Consider the following 18,159-nt stretch of genomic DNA (forward strand, 5'->3'; position numbering starts at 1 on the left):
TAATTTCTGAGTGCAGAGCCCAGAGTTACCCCTAAGCATCACTGGGTGTGACCCAAAAAGCCAAAAAAAATTTTTTTTTTGGCTTCTTTATATATACGGATTTGTCTTGGAAAATCTTTTGATTGCTCCTTAAGATGGAATTATAGAAGGAAAGCTCTTTTTTCTTTTTTCTTTTATTTTTTTTGCTTTTTAAGTCACACCTGGTGATGCACAGGGGTTACTCCTGGCTCTGCACTTAGGAATTACCCCTGGCGGTGCTCAGGGTACCATATGGTATGCTGGTATACTGGGAATTGAACCTGGGTCAGCCGCGTGCAAGGCAAACGCCCTGCCGCTCTTGATACACAGATAGTCAAGTTACTTTTAAAAGCAATTAACAATTTTATTCTTACATTATGTTAGCTTGTCTGTTGATGAACTATTAATAACAATATAAACATCTTTAAGATGATAACCGATTTATTATGGTTAACATTCTAGAGTCCTGGCGGGGCCTTTTGCTACTATGAATTTAGGAGACCTTGGAGCAGAAATTATAAAGGTAGAAAGACCAGGTAAAGCTATCATTTTTTTTTAGTGATTTATTTGAATTAAGAAAAATACAGTTCATAATTCCTTGAAGTAGATGTCCACAACAAAATGTATTTTTGATGTTTTTAAACTTTTACTTTGAAGCAAGACCTAGATGAATAACATTTTTCTTTTAAATAATAAATTCAAATCATTGACATTTTCTATTATATATTTCCCTTTTTGATTTGTGAGTGCAAAAACTCAATAGTATTTATTTTTTGACAATCACTCAGATTCCACTTTACATAAAGAATCACTTATATTTTTCCAGATTTAAATTATACTTAACAAAAATGTTTTGCATTACAGTATTTTCTTTGCACATTTAATACCAGGAAACCCTGACACTGATTTTGTTTGCCAAAAAACTGAGTAAGAATTTTTTCTCAAATTTGCCATTATTAAATCTAAAGACTGCCAGTGGTATATTTCCTTCTAGACTTTGATTTTCAGGAGTGCACATCAGTGAAAGAAGGTATGGAAACATTTACCTGATGGGTAAATGAGTTTGGACAATTCTTAAAATTTCATTAGTTTTCCTTTAGGGTGTTGGGTCCACCCTAAAGACTTCAGGTAACTTTATTTAGAGTCCTTTGAATATATATGGTATATAAGCATCTTGGTTTGAAATGTCTTATGATTTGTTAGGGTTAAAAATTTCATGAATTATCTCTCAATTGTATATATAAAAGTCTTATGATTGAAATGTCTTATGATTTGTTAGGGTTAAAAATTACACGAATTATCTCTCAATTGTAGGATATAAAAATATAAATTGTAGGTGTATGATGAGTGCCCAAAGGCAACAGAAACTTCTGTATGAAGCTTTCTATCATTATCATCATCATCCCTTTGATTGTCGATTTTCTTGAGCGGTCTCAGTAATGTCTTCATTTGTCCTAGCCCTGAGATTTTAGACGCCTCTCTTTACTTGTCCTTCCCAACGGTGCGGTGCTGCATTGGAGGCGAGGCTCTTTCAGGGTCAGGGGAATGAGACCCATCATTCTTAATGGTTTTGGCATATGAATACTCCACAGGGAGCTTGCCAGGCTCTCCTATGCGGGCAGGAAACTCTCCGTAGCTTGCCAGGTTCTCTGAGAGGAAGAATAGGCATTAGAGGAGCTTCTGGGAGCTTGGTTTTATAGTCTCTGGATGTTGGCTGTTGATGGGGTTACATGGTGCCAGGGTCAGTTTCTGGGTGTGACTGCCTTGCTGGAAAATAGGGGATCTGGGCGGAAGAGGCCCAGTCCCGATCCAAGCAGGCTTGGAGATCTCAGCCCCGGGTCCCGAACAACTGGGAATTCAGTTACAGATTTCATCAACAACTGGTTGAGCTTCTTCATGCGTGAAGGTCATCCAAGCGTGGGGAGAGGAGCCTTGATCATGGCTGTGGCTGGGTTCTGGAGATCTTCGGCTGCCGGGGCTCTGCTCGGGGTGGGGAGGGAAACTCAACCCACCCCCTCCAGTGAAGACAGCCAGGTGTGGGGGCAAGAGACTGAAACTTTCCATAGAGGAGAAAAGTGTGTGTGGGGGGAGTGTGGGACAGTAGTGGAGAGATGTGGACACTCTCTGGTGAAGGGTGTAGTGCTGGGTTCTGTTATGGATGAAAGTCTACCAGTAACAGTCTTGTAAAGCACAGAACCTTAAAAAATATTTTTAGGTCTCAGCCAGAGAGATAGTACAGAGTAATTAGATGTTTGCTCTGCAAATGGCCAATAGGAGTTAGGTTGTGGTGTTTGCTTTGCAGTGCCAGCAGGAGTCAAATCCCTGCACAGAATTTGTTCCCTCAGGCACTGGTCAGGAATAATCCCCGAGTGAGAGGTATGGCCCTAACCCCCTCCAGAATTAATGACTCATACTATTATTTCCAGGAGTTGGTGATGATACACGAGCTTGGGGGCCACCTTTTGTTGGGACAGAAAGTACTTATTTTCTCAGTGTTAATCGAAATAAAAAAGTAAGAGTTATATCCCTATATTTTTTTGTTTGTTTTCTTTGTGTAGTTCTCTTAAGATAACAAAAATTTGATATCATCATGGCTTTTAAAAAATATTTTTATAGATAGGAATAAAATTTGATTAAATTGAAATTTTATTCATCAGATATCAAATCAATATAGTAGGATAGAACTTTTTGCTAATCTTTCTTTTTCTATTAACTTCATTTAATGAGAATAATGGCTTATAATGGAAACTAAGGGAGAAATCATTGATTCTTTACATTTATTAATCTTTTAGTGATTTCTAAGTAATTAACATGGCATGATTACTGGTTTTATTTCCATTTTTAGTGCTTGATGATAATAAGGATTGTAGTAAAAAGGCAATGATTTAAATATTTCATGGGAAAAAAAGATTTGTTTTAAGAGGAGTCTATGCTGTGTGACTCTTATTGAACTGTAAATGAGAAAAACCTTTATGAATCTATTTCTATATATATTTTCTCAATTTTTAGAGTATCGTTGTTAATATCAAGGATCCAAAAGGGGTGAAAATCATCAAAGAGGTACAGTATTCTCTCTTTGTGAGACATGTCTTAGCAACTTGGTTCTAAGTCGGGATTTAAATATAAGAATTAACAGTGTTTTTAAATGTCATAAGGATTTAAAATTACCTTGATAGTATGATTTCACTTTTAATTTTTTATATATAGTTTGTACAGTTTTTTATTCTGTCAATGTGTCTATTATATTACTAATTTGTATTGACTGTGCTTTCTCTTTATCAAACCTTAGGAACTGGACATTTCACTTACATTATCTCTTATGTGATTCATATATTATCTCTTTAAGTCTTGCCTAGTGAAGTAAATATTAGAATCCTCATTTTTGTTAGAGGGAAATGTCTAATGGGGTATAAATGATGCTCCAGTGATCATGGAGTGTGTCTGTATTTCTGGTATGTATGTTTTTGACTATCTGAAAGCGGATGATTTCATGAAACCTTGCCCTTACATCCTTCAGAATACATCTCCTATGAATATAGATTTCCTTTGACATAAACCTACATAATTATTTTATGGATTTAATTATGAATGGTTGAATGATTAATATCACTTTCCCTCTTTTTGATCTTGCCCAGCAATTCTACCTTTAAATTATGGCCAATGATGATAGCTCAGAATTAGGTACTTTTTATACTAAATCCTTGTTGTTTCAGTTTTCCACTAACTTACTTTTTATTTGTAAGTTTGCCTCTTGTGGATGTTTCATATCAATAAAGTAACGTGCTTTTGTGTCTAATTAATTTCACTTATCATAGTGTATTCAAGTTTTCTCCATGTTGTGGCTTTTGTTAGACTTCTTTTTTTTGTTTGTTTTTGGACCACATTTGATGTGCTTGGGGCTTACTCCTTGCTCTGCGCTCAGGGATTACTCCAGGCCAGCTCAGGAGACCACGTGAATGTTGGGGATTGAAGCCCAGGTTGGATGCACACACACACAGAGCAACTGTCCTAGCTGCTGTGGGCTGTCACTGTGGCCCCCAATCTTTTTCATGTATTAATAACATTCTATTTTATGGGTTCATCTGTTTCTGGGCATCAGTTATTCTTACATTTTGACTGTTGTATATAATGCTGCCATGAACATTATCATATAAGTTCTTTTTCTAATACATATTAATAAAATTATCATTTTTCTCCTGAGTGGTGGTCATCTATTTAGGTCCTTGTTTTGAATTCTTATGTATATGTACCTAAGAGTGATATTTCTGGGTCATATTTTTTCTAGGTTTATGTTTTTTGGGGAATTCACCTACAGATTTTATTTACTTATTATTTTTTGAAGGTCACACCTGGCTGTGCTTGGGACTTACTCCTGGCTTATTCCTCAAATTCAATGACACAATAACAGACAACCTCAGTTTATTTGCATATCTTAATTTAAAGTTTATATTAGTTCAGGGTTTTCCATCTGAAAAAGAAGTTAGTAATTATGTGGGCCCAATTTTTGTACAGCTCATGGCTAGGAATGAATTTTGCTCTTTTAAAGATTGCTAAAAAAAAACCAAAACAGTGGAATATAATCAGACCACCAAATTGTCTCTGGTAGATCATTCTCTGGGTTGAAAACTGTGGCCTTCTCGGAATGGGGCAGGCAGAAAGGGAAAGGTTCCTTTCCCTTCTAGCCAGGCCCAGCAGCCACCATACCCCATCTTCCCCACTGCATAAACGGCCCAGCTCCACAGTTGAACCGCATTAAGCCAGTAAGTCTCCAACTCGTCCTAGGTAGATTGATTTCTGGGCTGAAAACTCTGTGACGTTGTTTTGAATGGAGGGCATACAGATTTCCCTCCCTTCCAGATAGGTCCAGGCCCCTCACCCGACTTCATTAAGTATAAGAATAACTCAGCTCTGTGACTCCTGGAAGTGCCACCACCTGTTCATGGTTGAGTGACACCTCCAGATTTCACAGTGCTGACAGCTCAGGAGGAGCACAGCAGAGCTGATGGGAAAGTTTTGTAGAAGCCCACCACGCTCGAATAACAACCATCCCCTCAGTGATCCCGCAGGTGATATTTTCCGATAATTCCATGTGCCATTTTGTTGTAATAAGCAATAGAAACTAAATTTGTTTGTGTCTGCTAAGAGGGCAGGATTGGGGGCTGAGTGGGAAACTGGGGACATTGGTGGAGGGAAGGTCACACTGGGAGTGAGACTTATGTTGAAGTATTGACTGCCTAAAACAAATATACATTAGTTTGTGTGTGATTGTAGTTCTGTATGTGTGATAATCCATGGCAACTGATTTAAAATATTATTGAATTATGCTCTTGGATGTGTTCAAGAATTACTGTAGTGACTTTTTATGGTTAACCTAGTGTAATTTTTGTAATAATTTTTTTGTGTGGGAATCAAAATTTAGGCCTGGTTTCTGATAGTTATTGATTCACTGGGTTGTAGTTTAATCTTTTTCTTTTTATGAAACATTTAAAATTCTTTGCAAAGGAAGGATAAGAAGCTAAGGAGAGAGTATGAAGCTTAAGGTACTTGCTTGCCTGGTATGTGACTGGCTACAAAGCTGGCTGGAATTCATGTATGATTCCCAGAGCACAGAGCCAGGTGTGGGCCAGCATCCACCCCGAACCCCACTGACAGCCAAACATCACTTCTGAAGGCATTTAGAATTATGACAGAAATGTCTAAAGGTGCATGATGCAATGAGGAATATTGTACAATAAGGATGTAGAGTAGCAAAGACATTGTTTTTAGTGTTTAAAGTGTTTCATGTATCTGTGTACTTGTGCTCTAGTTTTCTTCACTTACAGTTCTGAAAATGCATGGAACCATTGAACAGCAACCCGTTTCTTACATTTAAAGCAGTCATTGTTTTATTTATTTTTATCTAATTTAGAATTGAGAACAGAGTTCAGGTATTTAGAATTTAGGATTCTGAATATTTAAATTTATCTAAATACTTAAAGTGACCCAAATTAGGAATTCAAAATTTAGGCAATTCTATGTTTCCTATGATTTTTCTGGACTAAATTGAAAGTGAGGTTCATTTGTGTTTACTGAAATTGTAGTTCTGCCATGTGGAGATTGTTGATTTTTTTTTAAAATTTCTATTTATTTTTTTTGCTTTTTGGGTCACACCCAGTGATGCACAGGGGTTACTCCTGGCTCTGCACTCAGGAATCACCCCTGGCCGTGCTCAGGGGACCATATGGGATGCTGGGATTTGAAACTGGGTCGGCCGCATGCAAGGCAAACGCCCTACCCGCTGTGCTATCGCTCCAGCCCCGAGATTGTTGATATTGGAGGACCACTAAAAGCTCTGATTCATCCCTGTCTCTCCCTTCTAGCTTGCAGCTGTCTGTGATGTGTTTGTGGAAAACTATGTTCCTGGAAAACTGTCTTCAGTGGGCCTGGGGTATGAAGACATAGAGACAGTTGCCCCTCACGTCGTTTATTGCTCCATTACAGGTATTTCAGCAAGCAGCCTTCTCAGTTGTTTTTCCATTTTCTGTGTTTCATTATCTCTGTAATAAACCTCTTTCTAGTAATAATTTGCTTTCTTTTATCTCTCTCTCGAGCCATACCTGGTAATGTTTAGGCTCACTTGTGGCTCTGTATTCAGGGATTATTCCTCATCGGGCTCGGGGACCATCTAGGAAGATGGGGATTGAATTCAGGTCGCCTGTGTGCGAGGCAAGTGCCCTGTCCTCTGTACTCCTCTCTAGGCCCCGTCTAATGGTTTTCTTGAAGTGATTTTGCTCACCTTTACTTCAGTGATTTAACATTGCTGAAAGTTAACCATTAAAGAACATTTACCAAAATGAATTTTTTCCACATATTTTTTTCCACATATATCTTCTTGCTTGTCTGTATTGGAGCCATAGCACAGCGGGTAGGGTGTTTGCCTTGCACGTGGCTCACCCGGGTTGATTCCTCCGCCCTGTTGGAGAGCCTGGCAAACTACCGAGAGTATCTCACCCGAACAGCAGAGCCTGGCAAGCTCCTCGTGGTGAATTTGATATGCCAGAAACAGTAACAAGTCTCGCAGTGGAGATGTTACTGGTGCCCGCTTGAGCAAATCGATGAACAACGGGACGACAGTGCTACAGTGCTTTGCATTGCCTATCTATAGTTTTGCCTTTTCTGTTAAGAGAATGAGTACTGTTATTATCCTCTGTGTATGTAATTATAGGTGAAAAATTAATCAGCTTTAAGACCACACAGGAATTCTATCAGAAAGTGCTAGACCAAGTGAAGGAAAGGAGCTAGAAAGTCAGTTTTTAAATGTATGCTGGTGAATTTGTGTTTGTGTGCATTTTTTGGGTTGAAGGGAAAATAAATTTTAAATTATGAAACAATATTTGACTTATTTTAGGGGGAGAGTGGGGCACAACCAGTGGTGCTTAGGACTTATTCCTGACTCGAGTTCAGGGATCTCTCCTGGCAGGGCCCAGGGTACCATATGTGGTGCCAGGGATTGGACGCAGCTCAGCCGCATGCATGGCAAACACCCGCCCTGCTGTACTAAGGAGCTACTTTTGCTGTGTGAGCAAAACCCTGGTCCATGAATTAACTTTTGTGAGTGGTATGAAATATTATGGTTCTAGTTTATTCTTTTGCATGTGGCTATCCAATTTTTTTTAACTCCATTTAATGAAGAGGTTTTCGTTGCTCCACTTAATGCTCCAAATTTCTTTGTCACAGATTAATTAAACATAAATCTGAGGATTTAATCTCTGGACTCTCAAATCTGAGAGCCTGTCTGTTCCAGCACCGCATAATTTTGAGCAGTATAGCTTTGTAGTATAACTTGAAGTCAGGAAATGCAGTATCGCTTATCTTCTTTTTTCTCAAAATTGCCTTGGCTGTTTGGGGAGTTTTATGATCGACTCTATACAGATTTTAGTAGTCTTTAAGTCCTTGAAAAATGTCATGGATTTTTATACGAATTTTATTGGACCCATGGAATGTTTTGCCTAGGGTAATCTTTTTAACAATTTATTTCTTTCAATCTGTGAATATGGACTATTTTTCCATTTTCTACTGCCTTCTTCGTCCTCCTTCCCCTCACCAATGGCGACTTAAAATTTTAATAGTTTTTCGCATTCTTAGTAAAGTTAATTTCTATGTATTAATAGTTTTGGATACTATTTTTATTTATTTATTTTTATTGAATCACCGTGAAATACAGTTACAAAGCTTTCATGTTCGGATTTCAGTCACACAGTGATTGAAAACCCATCCCTCCACCAGTGCACGTTTTTTCACCATCAATGTCCCCAGTGTCCCCCCCCCACCTCCCATCCCACCCTTTCCCCTGTCTCAATGGCAGACAATTTCTCTCTTACTCTCTCTCTACTTTTGGACATTATGGTCTGCAATACAGATACTGAGAGGCTATCATGTTTGGTCCTTTGTCTGCTTTCAGCACACATCTCCCATCCTGAGCGATCCCTCCAATGACCATTGACTTAGTGGTCCCTTCTCTATCCCAGCTGCCTTCTCCCCTTGCTCATGAGGCAGGCTTCCAACCATGAAGCAATCTTCCTGGCCCTTGTCTCTACTGTCCTTGGCAGTTAGTCTCATATTGTGTCATTTTATATTCCACAAATGAGTGCAGTTATTCTTTCTTATTCTTTCTGCCACTCTCTTTCTTGCTCATTTCACTTAGCATGATACTCTAAATGTCCATCCACTTGTAAGTAAATTTCATGATTTCATGTTTTCTAACAGCTGCATAGTATTTCACTATGTAGATGTACCAAAGTTTCTTTAACCAGTCGTCTGTTCCCAGGCACTTGGGTTGTTTCTAGAGTCTGTTTATTGTGAACAGTGCTACAGTCAACATACAGGTGCAGATATCATTTCTACTGTGCTTCTTTTTGCACCCTGGATATATTCTAGAAGTGGTAGTACTGGGTCATATGGAAGCTCAGTTTCTAGTTTTTATGGAATAGCCTGGACCATCAGCATTCCCACCAACAATGAAAGAGAGTCAGTCCCTTTCTCCCCACATCTTTGCCAGTACTGGTTATTCTTTTTGATGTGTGCCAGTTTCTGTGGTATGAGATGATATCTCATTATTGTTTTGATTTGTATCTCCCTGATGATTAGCAATATAGAGCATTTTTTATATGCTTTTTGGCCATATGTATTTCATTTTTGAGGAAGTTTCTGTTCATTTCTTTTCCCCATTTTTGATCGGGTTAGAGGTTTTCTTCTTGTATAATTCTACTAATGTCTTGTATATCCTGGATATTAACCCCTTATCAGATGGGTATTGGGTGGATAATTTTTTCCATTCAGTGGGCTCTCTCTGTATTTTGGTCACTGTTTCTTTTGAGGTGCAGAAGCTTCTTAGTTTGATGTATTCCCATTTGTTTATGTTTCTTTCCACTTGCTTGGTCAGTGGTGTTTCATCCTTAAAGATCCTTTTAGCTTCAATGTCATGGAGGGTTCTGCCTACATTTTCCTCCATGTACCTTATGGATTCAGGTCTGATATTGAGGTTTTTAATCCACTTTGATCAGATTTTTGTGCCTGGCATTAGACAGAGGTCAGAGTTCATCTTTTTTGCAGGTAGCTGTCCAGTTTTCTCAGCACCACTTGTTGAATAGGCTTTCCTTGTTCCACTTCACATTTCTTCCTCCTTTATCAAAGATTAAGTAATCATGTATTTAAGAGTCTTTGACAGAATTTTCAACTCTGTTCCATTGGTCTCCAGGTCTCTTTCTAGTCCAATACATGCCTGTTTAATTACTACTGCTTTGTAGTGCAGTTTGAAGTTGGGGTAGGTGATAACACCCATCTTTTTTCCCCAAGTATCGCTTTAGCTTTTTTGGGGGGGTTTATTGTTCCATATAAATTTAGGAGTGTTATGTCTATTTCTTTGAAGAATATCATGGGTATCCTTATAGGGACCACATTGAATCTGTGTATTGCTTTGGGGACTATTGCCATTTTGACAGTGTTAATCCTCCTGATCCATGAGCAGGGCATGTGTCTCCATTTTTTAGTGTCCTCTTTTATTTCTTCAAGTAATGTTTTGTAGTTTTATTTGTATAAGTACTTTACCTCTTTAGTTAAGCTGATTTCGAGGTACTTGATTTTCTGAGGCACTGTTGTGAACGGGATTGTCTTTTAATATATATTTCTTCTTTTCATTATTTATATATAGGAAAGCCATGGACTTTTGGGTGTTGATTATGTAGCCTGCCACTTTACTATGCAGACCTATTGTTTCTAGGAGGTTTTTGGTAGAGTCCTTAGGATTTTTTAAGTATAGTATCATGTCATCTGCAAATACTGAGTGCTTGACCTCTTCCTTTCCTATCTGGATGCCCTCGATACCTTTTTTTTCCCTAACTGCTATGGCAAGAACTTCCAGTACTATATTGTATAGGAATGGCAAGAGTGGGCAACCTTGCCTTTTCCCCGATCTTAGAGGGAAGGCTTTTAGTTTCTCCCCATTGAGAATAATGCTTGCCATGGACTTGTGCTAATTGGCTTTGACTAAATTGAGGAAAGTTCCTTCAATTCCCATTTTGCTGAGAGTTTTCATCATGAATGGGTGCTGGATCTTGCCAAATGCTTTCTGTGTCTATTGATATGATCATATGGTTTTTATCTTTTATTGATATGATGGATTATACTGACTTGTGAATGTTAAACCATCCTTGCATCTCCAGGATGTGTCCTACTTGGTCATGGTGTATGATCTTTTTGATGTTGAATTCTGTTTGCTAGGATTTTTGTTGAGAATCTTTGTGTCTCTGTTCATCAGGGACATCGGCCTGTAATTCTCTTTATTTGTGGCATCTCTGTCTGCTTTTGGTATCAGGGTGATGTTTGCTTCATAGAAACTGTTTGGAAGTGTTTCTGATTCTTCAGTTTTCTGGAAAGGCTTGAAAAAGATGGGAATAAGGCCACTTTAAATATTTGGAGGAATTCACTAGAGAATGCACAGGGGTTACTCCTGGTTCTACACTCAGGAATTACTCCTGGCAGTGCACAGGGGACCATATGGGATGCTGGGATTTTAACCCGGGTCGGCCGCGTGCAAGGCAAACGCCCTACCCGCTGTGCTATCACTCCAGCCCCGGGAAACTTTTTATTACTGTTTCAGTTTCCTTGATGGTGATAGGTCTGTTCAGATACTCCAGGTCCTGGTTCAGCCTTGGGAGGCTATAGGAATCTAGGGATTTATCCATTTCCTTGAGGTTTTCTTGTCTTGTGGCATAAAGATTCTCAAAGTAATCTCTGAGAGTCCTTTGAATTTCTGTAGTTTCTGTTGTGATATCCCCCTTTTCATTTCTAATTCTGTTTATTAGGGTGTTCTCTCTCCCTTTCTTTGGCTTGCTAGAGGTTTATTGATCTTGTTTATTTTCTCAAGGAACAGCTCTTGGTTTCATTGGTCTTTTGGATTGTTGTTTGGGCTTCCACCTCATTCTCATTAATTTCTTCTCTAAGTTTTATTGTTTTCTTCTTCCTGCCTGGGTTGGGCTACTTTTGTTGGTCATTCTCCAAGCTCTTAAGCTGTGAGTTAGGTTATTATATGGGCTCGCTCTTCTTTCCTGAGGAATGCTTGTAGAGCTATAAACTTTCCTCTTAACACAGCTTTTGCTGTGTCACATAAGTTTTGTTTGTTTTCATTCCTGTTTGTTTCCAGGAATCTTTTGATTTTCTCTTTGATTTCCTTTCTAAGCTACTGGTCGTTCAGTAGTGAGCTGTTTGATTTCCAGGTGTTTGATTTGATTTTCTGTTTGTGTGTGTGATTCACTTCTATTTTCAGTCCATTATGGTCTGAGAAGATTATTGATACAATCTCTATCTTCTTAATTTTATGGTGGTATGTTTTTTTTTTTAATTCTTTTATTGATTCACCATGTGGAAAGTTACAAAGCTTTCAGGTTTAAGTCTCAGTTATACAATGCTCAAACACCCATCCCTTCACCAGCGCACATATTCCACCATATGGTGGTATGTTTTTTGGCCCAGCATGTAGTCTTATCTTGGAGAATGTCCCTTAGGCACTTGAGAAGATTGTGTATTCAGCTTTTTGAAGATGAAGTGTTTTGTGTATATCTACTAAGCCCCTTTCTTCCAGTTCTTCCCTCAGATAAAGTATGTCCTTGCTAAGCTTGAATCTGGTTGATCTATTGAGAGGTTGATCTATAAAGAGGTATTGAAATCTTCCACTGGTATTGTGGTATTATTTTATAAAGTAATTAACAATATTTGATTACATTTAATATAACACATTAATACCAATCCCACCAGCATTACACCTTCCCACCACTATATCTTGATTGTTTCTATTCCTGCTCCAAAGCAGAACTGAAATAATTTATTTTGTATTGTTATGAGAAACTGCTGAAAATGCTCCAAAAAGTTTCCTTAGAGGAAATAGTGTGAAGATTGTTATATTTCACCCAGGAGCCAATAAGCCCTTCTATAAGAGATCACTAACTTGTTAAATGTTGAGCCTTGTGCTTTTATATATATATATGTATATATACACATATAGATATATATCATATACATATATACACATATATACATACATATGATACACGTACATATACATATATGTTTGTGTGTGCATGTCTCTGTAAAAAAAATAATTCCCTCTAAGATTTGTTACCTCCTACTTAAAACCCCACCAAATGTGGTGCGGTACTCTTGGAGTATGGGTGGTATGAGGTATGAGTTGTTGTGGTCGCGCAGTCCAGAAATACATTCACTTTTGGGTGAGGCTTGACCTGAGCATGTGGAAAGTGGCTGTGAGCATGGCCGAGGTTGAGTTCTGTAGGTTTTTGGCTGCTGGGGCTAGGCTGGGTCCCTTGGGGTGGAGAGGGACCTCACCGCCCCACTTTGGGGCACCCCAAATGAAACAGCCTGGCGCGGGGTCCGGTGGCATGGCTATGGCAGTGCTGTGTTACATTGTCCCCTTCTGAGAGGAAAGGACATCTGGATTGTGGCTGATGACGAAATTATCTGGCACCATCTGCTGTAAATTTTTTTTTTGTTTGTTTTTGTTTTTGGGTCACACCCAGCGATGCACAGGGGTTACTCCTGGCTCTGCACTCAGGAATTACCCCTGGCGGTGCTCAGGGGACCATATGGGATGCTGGGATTAGAACCCGGGTCGGCCTCGTGCAAGGCAAACACCCTACCTGCTATGCTATTGCTCCAGCCCCTCTGCTGTAAATTTTTTAAATTTATTTATTGAATCACCATGAGAACAGTGACAAAGCCTTCAAGTTTAAGTCTTGGTCATAGAATGAATCAAACATGCATTTCTTCACCAGTGCACGTTTTCTACCACCAAGAACCCCAGTATACCCCTTTCCCACCCCTCCCCCTGCCTGTTTGGCAGATGATTTCCACTTTACTCTCTCTCTACTTTGATTACATTCAATATTTTGACAAAACCCACCGTTATTATTTGGAATTTTCCCCAACAATCAGACCTGCTGAAAAGGCATCATTAGTAATTTGTTTTCTATTGCTGATTATGAAGAGCATATGAAGTCATGCGGCTGCTACTGCAGCCGCGTGATTTTGGATTTCTGATAATTTAGTAATTAAGTCTGGAGGGATTTCTGCCAAAAGTGGCTAGGTTCTAAGATTGATTTGTGCCTCTGGGATCATGGCTGTTCAGGAGCCAGAGGAGCTGGAGGAGCTATTTGTTAGCTGCAACTCTGGGTCTCATCGGGGCAGGGAGACTTCGGTAATCTTTTTTTTTAAAGCAAACTATTTTATTGTTTTTTTTTTTCCGCTTTTTGGGTCACACCTGGTGATGCACAGGGGTTACTCCTGGCTCTGCACTCAGGAATTACCCCTGGCCGTGCTCAGGGGACCATATGGGATGTTGGGATTCGAACCGGAGTCGGCCGCGTGCAAGGCAAACGCCCTACCCGCTGTGCTATCGCTCCAGCCCCAACTGTGGTAATCTTAACGATGCTCCTTTATAAGTAATTTCTTTGATCTTGTTGCTTTGAGAATTTTGTCTCTGTCTAGGGTTTTCGTCATTCTGATCAGGATGTGTCTTGGAGTAATTTTATTTGGATTTCTTCTAGTGGTATCTTTGGGCCTTCTAAATCTGCTTGCATGTGCTCTTGAGCTCTGGGAACGTTACAGAAATTCTGTCTTCTTCATTTGGGTTTCCCTCCTGTCCCTCTGGGACTCCAGTGGTTCTTATGTTATTCCTCTTGGCTTCCTCCAGATTTTCTCTTGATGTCTGTTGGTTTATTTTGAGGTTCATTTCCATTTCCTACTGTTGTCTGGATAGTCTCTGCACCTCATCTTGGAGCTCACTGATTCTGTCCTCGGCAGCTGTCACTCTGCTGCTGAGGCCTTCCACTGAGTTCTTCAGTTCACCTACCAGATTTCTCAGACTTGTCATTTCTGTGTGTAATTTTGTTTGCATTTTCCTCATTTCTGCTCTCAAATCCTCTTTTATTTTATTGGCAGTGTATTCCATTGTTTCTTTTAGCTCCCTAAGCATCTTCAGTAGCTCCCTTCTAAATTCCTTGTCAGAGAGGTTATTTAGCTCACTATTACTGGTTTGGTCATCTGGGCTGGCTTCTTCACTCACTAAACCTGATGCGTTTCTGCATTGCTTTACCATTGTACATGTGCAGTTTGGACTCTGATGCTCACCGCTGCTGCTGTAGTAGTATTTTTGGTGTAGTATTGAGGTGGGGGCTAATGAATTATTGGCCTAATGTGTTTTTGGTGGTCAGGCTGCCCTTGTGAAAGTTCCACAGAAGAGGCTAGTTTATGGTTCTTACGGGGTATGGAGAGGGAGACTGACTAGCAGCTGTGGTTCTGGAAGGCACGTCCACTGGGCCTCTGACCTGTAATTGGAGGTTTTAGGTCCTTACAGCTCGAACCCGGAATTGGGAGTGTCTTCTGCCTGGCTTCCGCTGGTCCCATCGAGTTCTGGTCTTGAGCACATGGTCCCCAGCCCATGCACAGCTGTGGCTCCAGAAGCCTTAGATACCATTTTAAATGGACTTATCTTTTTTAATTGTTTTCTCTTCTAGTTCATTATTTGCATATAGAAATATAACAGAATTTTGTTTGTTAATTTTGTGGCCCACAAGTTTGCAATATTAGTTTTGATTCTAGAATATTTTTAGTAGAATCTTTAAGATTTAGTCTGTATATTGTATCACTTGTCATCCCGTTGATCCTCTATTTGCTCGAGCGGGCGCCAGTAATGTCTCCATTTGTCCCTGTCGCTTGCTAGTGTAGCCCAATGATATCTGCTCACTCCAGGAACAGGAAGAGCCTCAAACCGTTCATTCAGGGTTTTGACTAAGAAGTCTGACCATCTCATTGGTGGGCGGCCACGTGGTCTTTTGAGGTCCCGTGGAATCCAGTTGGTAACAGCTCTAGTCCAGCAGTCCTCTCTGAATGAGTTATGTGTCCGGCCCATCTGATTTTTGATGACTTGGAAAACAAGGCAGTATCCCTGATTTTTGATCGTTGACGGAGGTCGGAACTCCAGATTCCTTCTCTCACTTGAGTGAAACGTGATACTCCTAGCATAGCTCTTTCGATTCCTCTTTGGGATACCTGAATAGCGTTTTCATCCTGTTTGCACAGGGCTCAGGTCTCTGAGGAGTATGTTAGTGCAGGAAGAATAGTGGAGTTGAAAAGATGTGCCCAGAGTCGGAGGTTCTTTGTCCTCTTAACCACTTCTTTGACGCTCTTGAAGGCGTTCCATGCTGCTCTCTTTCTCCTGTGCAGTTCTGGTGCCAAGTCGTTCCTCATGTTGAGTTCTTGACCCAGGCACACATAGCTGCTGTATTCGGAGATGTTTGTTCCATTGAGAGCAAATAGAACATCAGGACTAGTTTGCTTTTCATGAACATTGTCTTCATGAGATTCATCTGCAGTCTGACCTTTCCACACTTGTGGTCGAAGTCGGCCAGCATTTGTGCCGCTTGGCTAATGTTTGGTATTATGAGAACGATGTCATCAGCGAAGTAGAGGTGGTGTAGTAGCCGACCGTCTATCTTCACTCCCATTCTTTCCCATTCCAGTCGTCACATGATGTTCTCGAGGGTGGCATTGAAGAGTTTCAGGGAAATGGTATCACCATGCTGAACCCCTCTCTTTACATCAATGGTCACTTCTTTATAGAATGGTGAGATCCTGGTGGTGAATCTGTAATATAGCTCATGGAGGATCTTGATGTACTGAGTTTGAATGCCTTATTTGGCTAGGGCTTTGAATACCGCTTCAGTCTCAATAGAATCGAAGGCCTTCTTTAAATCGATGAACGTTAGACAGAGCGGCATCTTGAACATCATCGAAACTTTGATGACTTTACTCACTCTGTGGATATGGTCGATCGTGCTGAATCCTTTTCGGAACCCAGCTTGCTTGCATGGTTGTCCTTCATCTAGTGTTTTGCCTATTCTATTCAGGATGACTCCAGTGAACAACTTGTAGACGAAGGATAACAGGCAGATTGGGTGATAGTTGGCCGATATTGTGGCTGTCTCCCTTGTACGGTCCTGCTGGTTTTCCATTGGGACAGAACCTTGCATTCAGACAGGTAGCGTGTGAAGAACCGAGCCAGAGTATTGATGAGTACTGGCGGCAGATTCTTTAGGTGTTTGGGTCTGACCTTGTCTGGACTGGGTACTGTACGCATCTTTACCAATGAAATGGCTTGTCGGATTTCTGAAGGGTGGACATTGGGAACGACATATCCATCCTGCGGAATTTGGTATGTGGGCAGGTAGATGTGGCTGTTGAAGAGATCTGAGTAGAAGTTGTGAATAATCCTCTCCATTGCCTTTCTGGAAGATGTGATAGATCCATCAGGACGTTGGAGGGCAGTCATCTTGGTCTTGTAGTTGGCAAAGGACAGGCGAGCGTTGCGAATACTTTTCCTGGCCTCTGCTGCATTTGTCAACACTGCTGCTCTTTTCTCTTTTCCTTTATCTCTTCTCTGCATAACTTTGCGATATTACATATTTTGTATATTATGACATCCTAATTGGAGAAGAAATATAAGTATCACTTTTCTTTCTTTTTTTTTTTTTTAAATTTTTTATTGTGGAAAGTTACAAAGTTACAAATTTTTCAGGTTTAAATCTCAGTTATACAATGCTCGAATACCCATCCCTTCACCAGTGCTCATATTCCACCACCAAGAATCCCAGTATAGCTCCACCCCACCCCCTCACACCCCAACCCCCCCCACGCCCCTAGCCCCCCCCGCCTTGAGCCCCCCCCCCACCTGTGTAACTAATAAAATAAGTATCACTTTTCTAAGACAAGAAAATAGAGTTTGAAGTTCTAAGAAGGATTACCATCAATAATGAGGTGTTTTGGAGATAACAAGGACACAAATGAAGAAGATTGAAAATTGTACATGAGGTCAGAAGAAAACTTTCTGGCAGCCAGGTAAAGAAAATGTTTCCATCCAAAGACAGTTTAAGCTTAAAACTGTGAAAACTGTGGATGTTCAAGTAGAAAACTTAAAAAATACAGTTTCCTTGGGCTTGAATTACTTGCCTTCCCTAAGTTCACCATGATTTTTCTCTCAGCATAACCTTTGTACCTGATGTTCACATTGCTTAAAACGTCTTCTAACTACTTCTGTTTCTCTGTGCTTTAGGTCATACCTTGTATGACCAGCTTCTCTGAATACTTTCTTAATATCTGAACCCTATCATGTTTTATATTTGCTTATTTGGTGTCTTGTCTCCTGTACTGTCCTGCAGGCTTATGGTCTATTTGCATTCCACACACAGTGAGGAACAAATTTTAGGGACTCAACAGGGGCTTCTTGAGTTAGTGAATGAGTAATAAGCATTTGGCTTGAAGAGAGTTAGTGTTCAACCCCCTGGTGAGCCGCAGGTAAAAATGTGAGTGTACTACAGCCAGATATATGTGTAAGTAGCAACAGCAACAGCAACAGCAACAACAACAACAACAACAACAGACAGGAACAGGAAAGGGTCAAGGAGAGGGACTTTAAAAAGAAGTTTGTTAGCTCTTAAAAGGTGCCAGTTTTTCCATAGATAATATTGTAAATCACTGTATCACTGTATCACTGTCATCCCGTTGTTCATCGATTTACTTGAGTGCCAGTAAAATCTC

General features: G+C 40.0%; 1 protein-coding gene across 1 annotated transcript in view; it reads left to right on the forward strand.

Moving 5' to 3' along the window:
* SUGCT (succinyl-CoA:glutarate-CoA transferase) overlaps window positions 1–18,159 on the forward strand; it is a 977,794-nt gene that overhangs the window by 15,179 nt on the left and 944,456 nt on the right. Inside the window, exons 4-7 of the mRNA XM_055144204.1 lie at window positions 481–554; window positions 2,445–2,530; window positions 3,028–3,078; window positions 6,378–6,498. Coding sequence (XP_055000179.1) covers window positions 481–554; window positions 2,445–2,530; window positions 3,028–3,078; window positions 6,378–6,498 — 332 coding nt within the window. The remainder of the gene's footprint in view (window positions 1–480; window positions 555–2,444; window positions 2,531–3,027; window positions 3,079–6,377; window positions 6,499–18,159) is intronic.

The sequence above is a fragment of the Sorex araneus genome, chromosome 1 (genome assembly GCF_027595985.1).
Source record: "Sorex araneus isolate mSorAra2 chromosome 1, mSorAra2.pri, whole genome shotgun sequence".
Classification (NCBI taxonomy): Eukaryota; Metazoa; Chordata; class Mammalia; order Eulipotyphla; family Soricidae; genus Sorex; species Sorex araneus.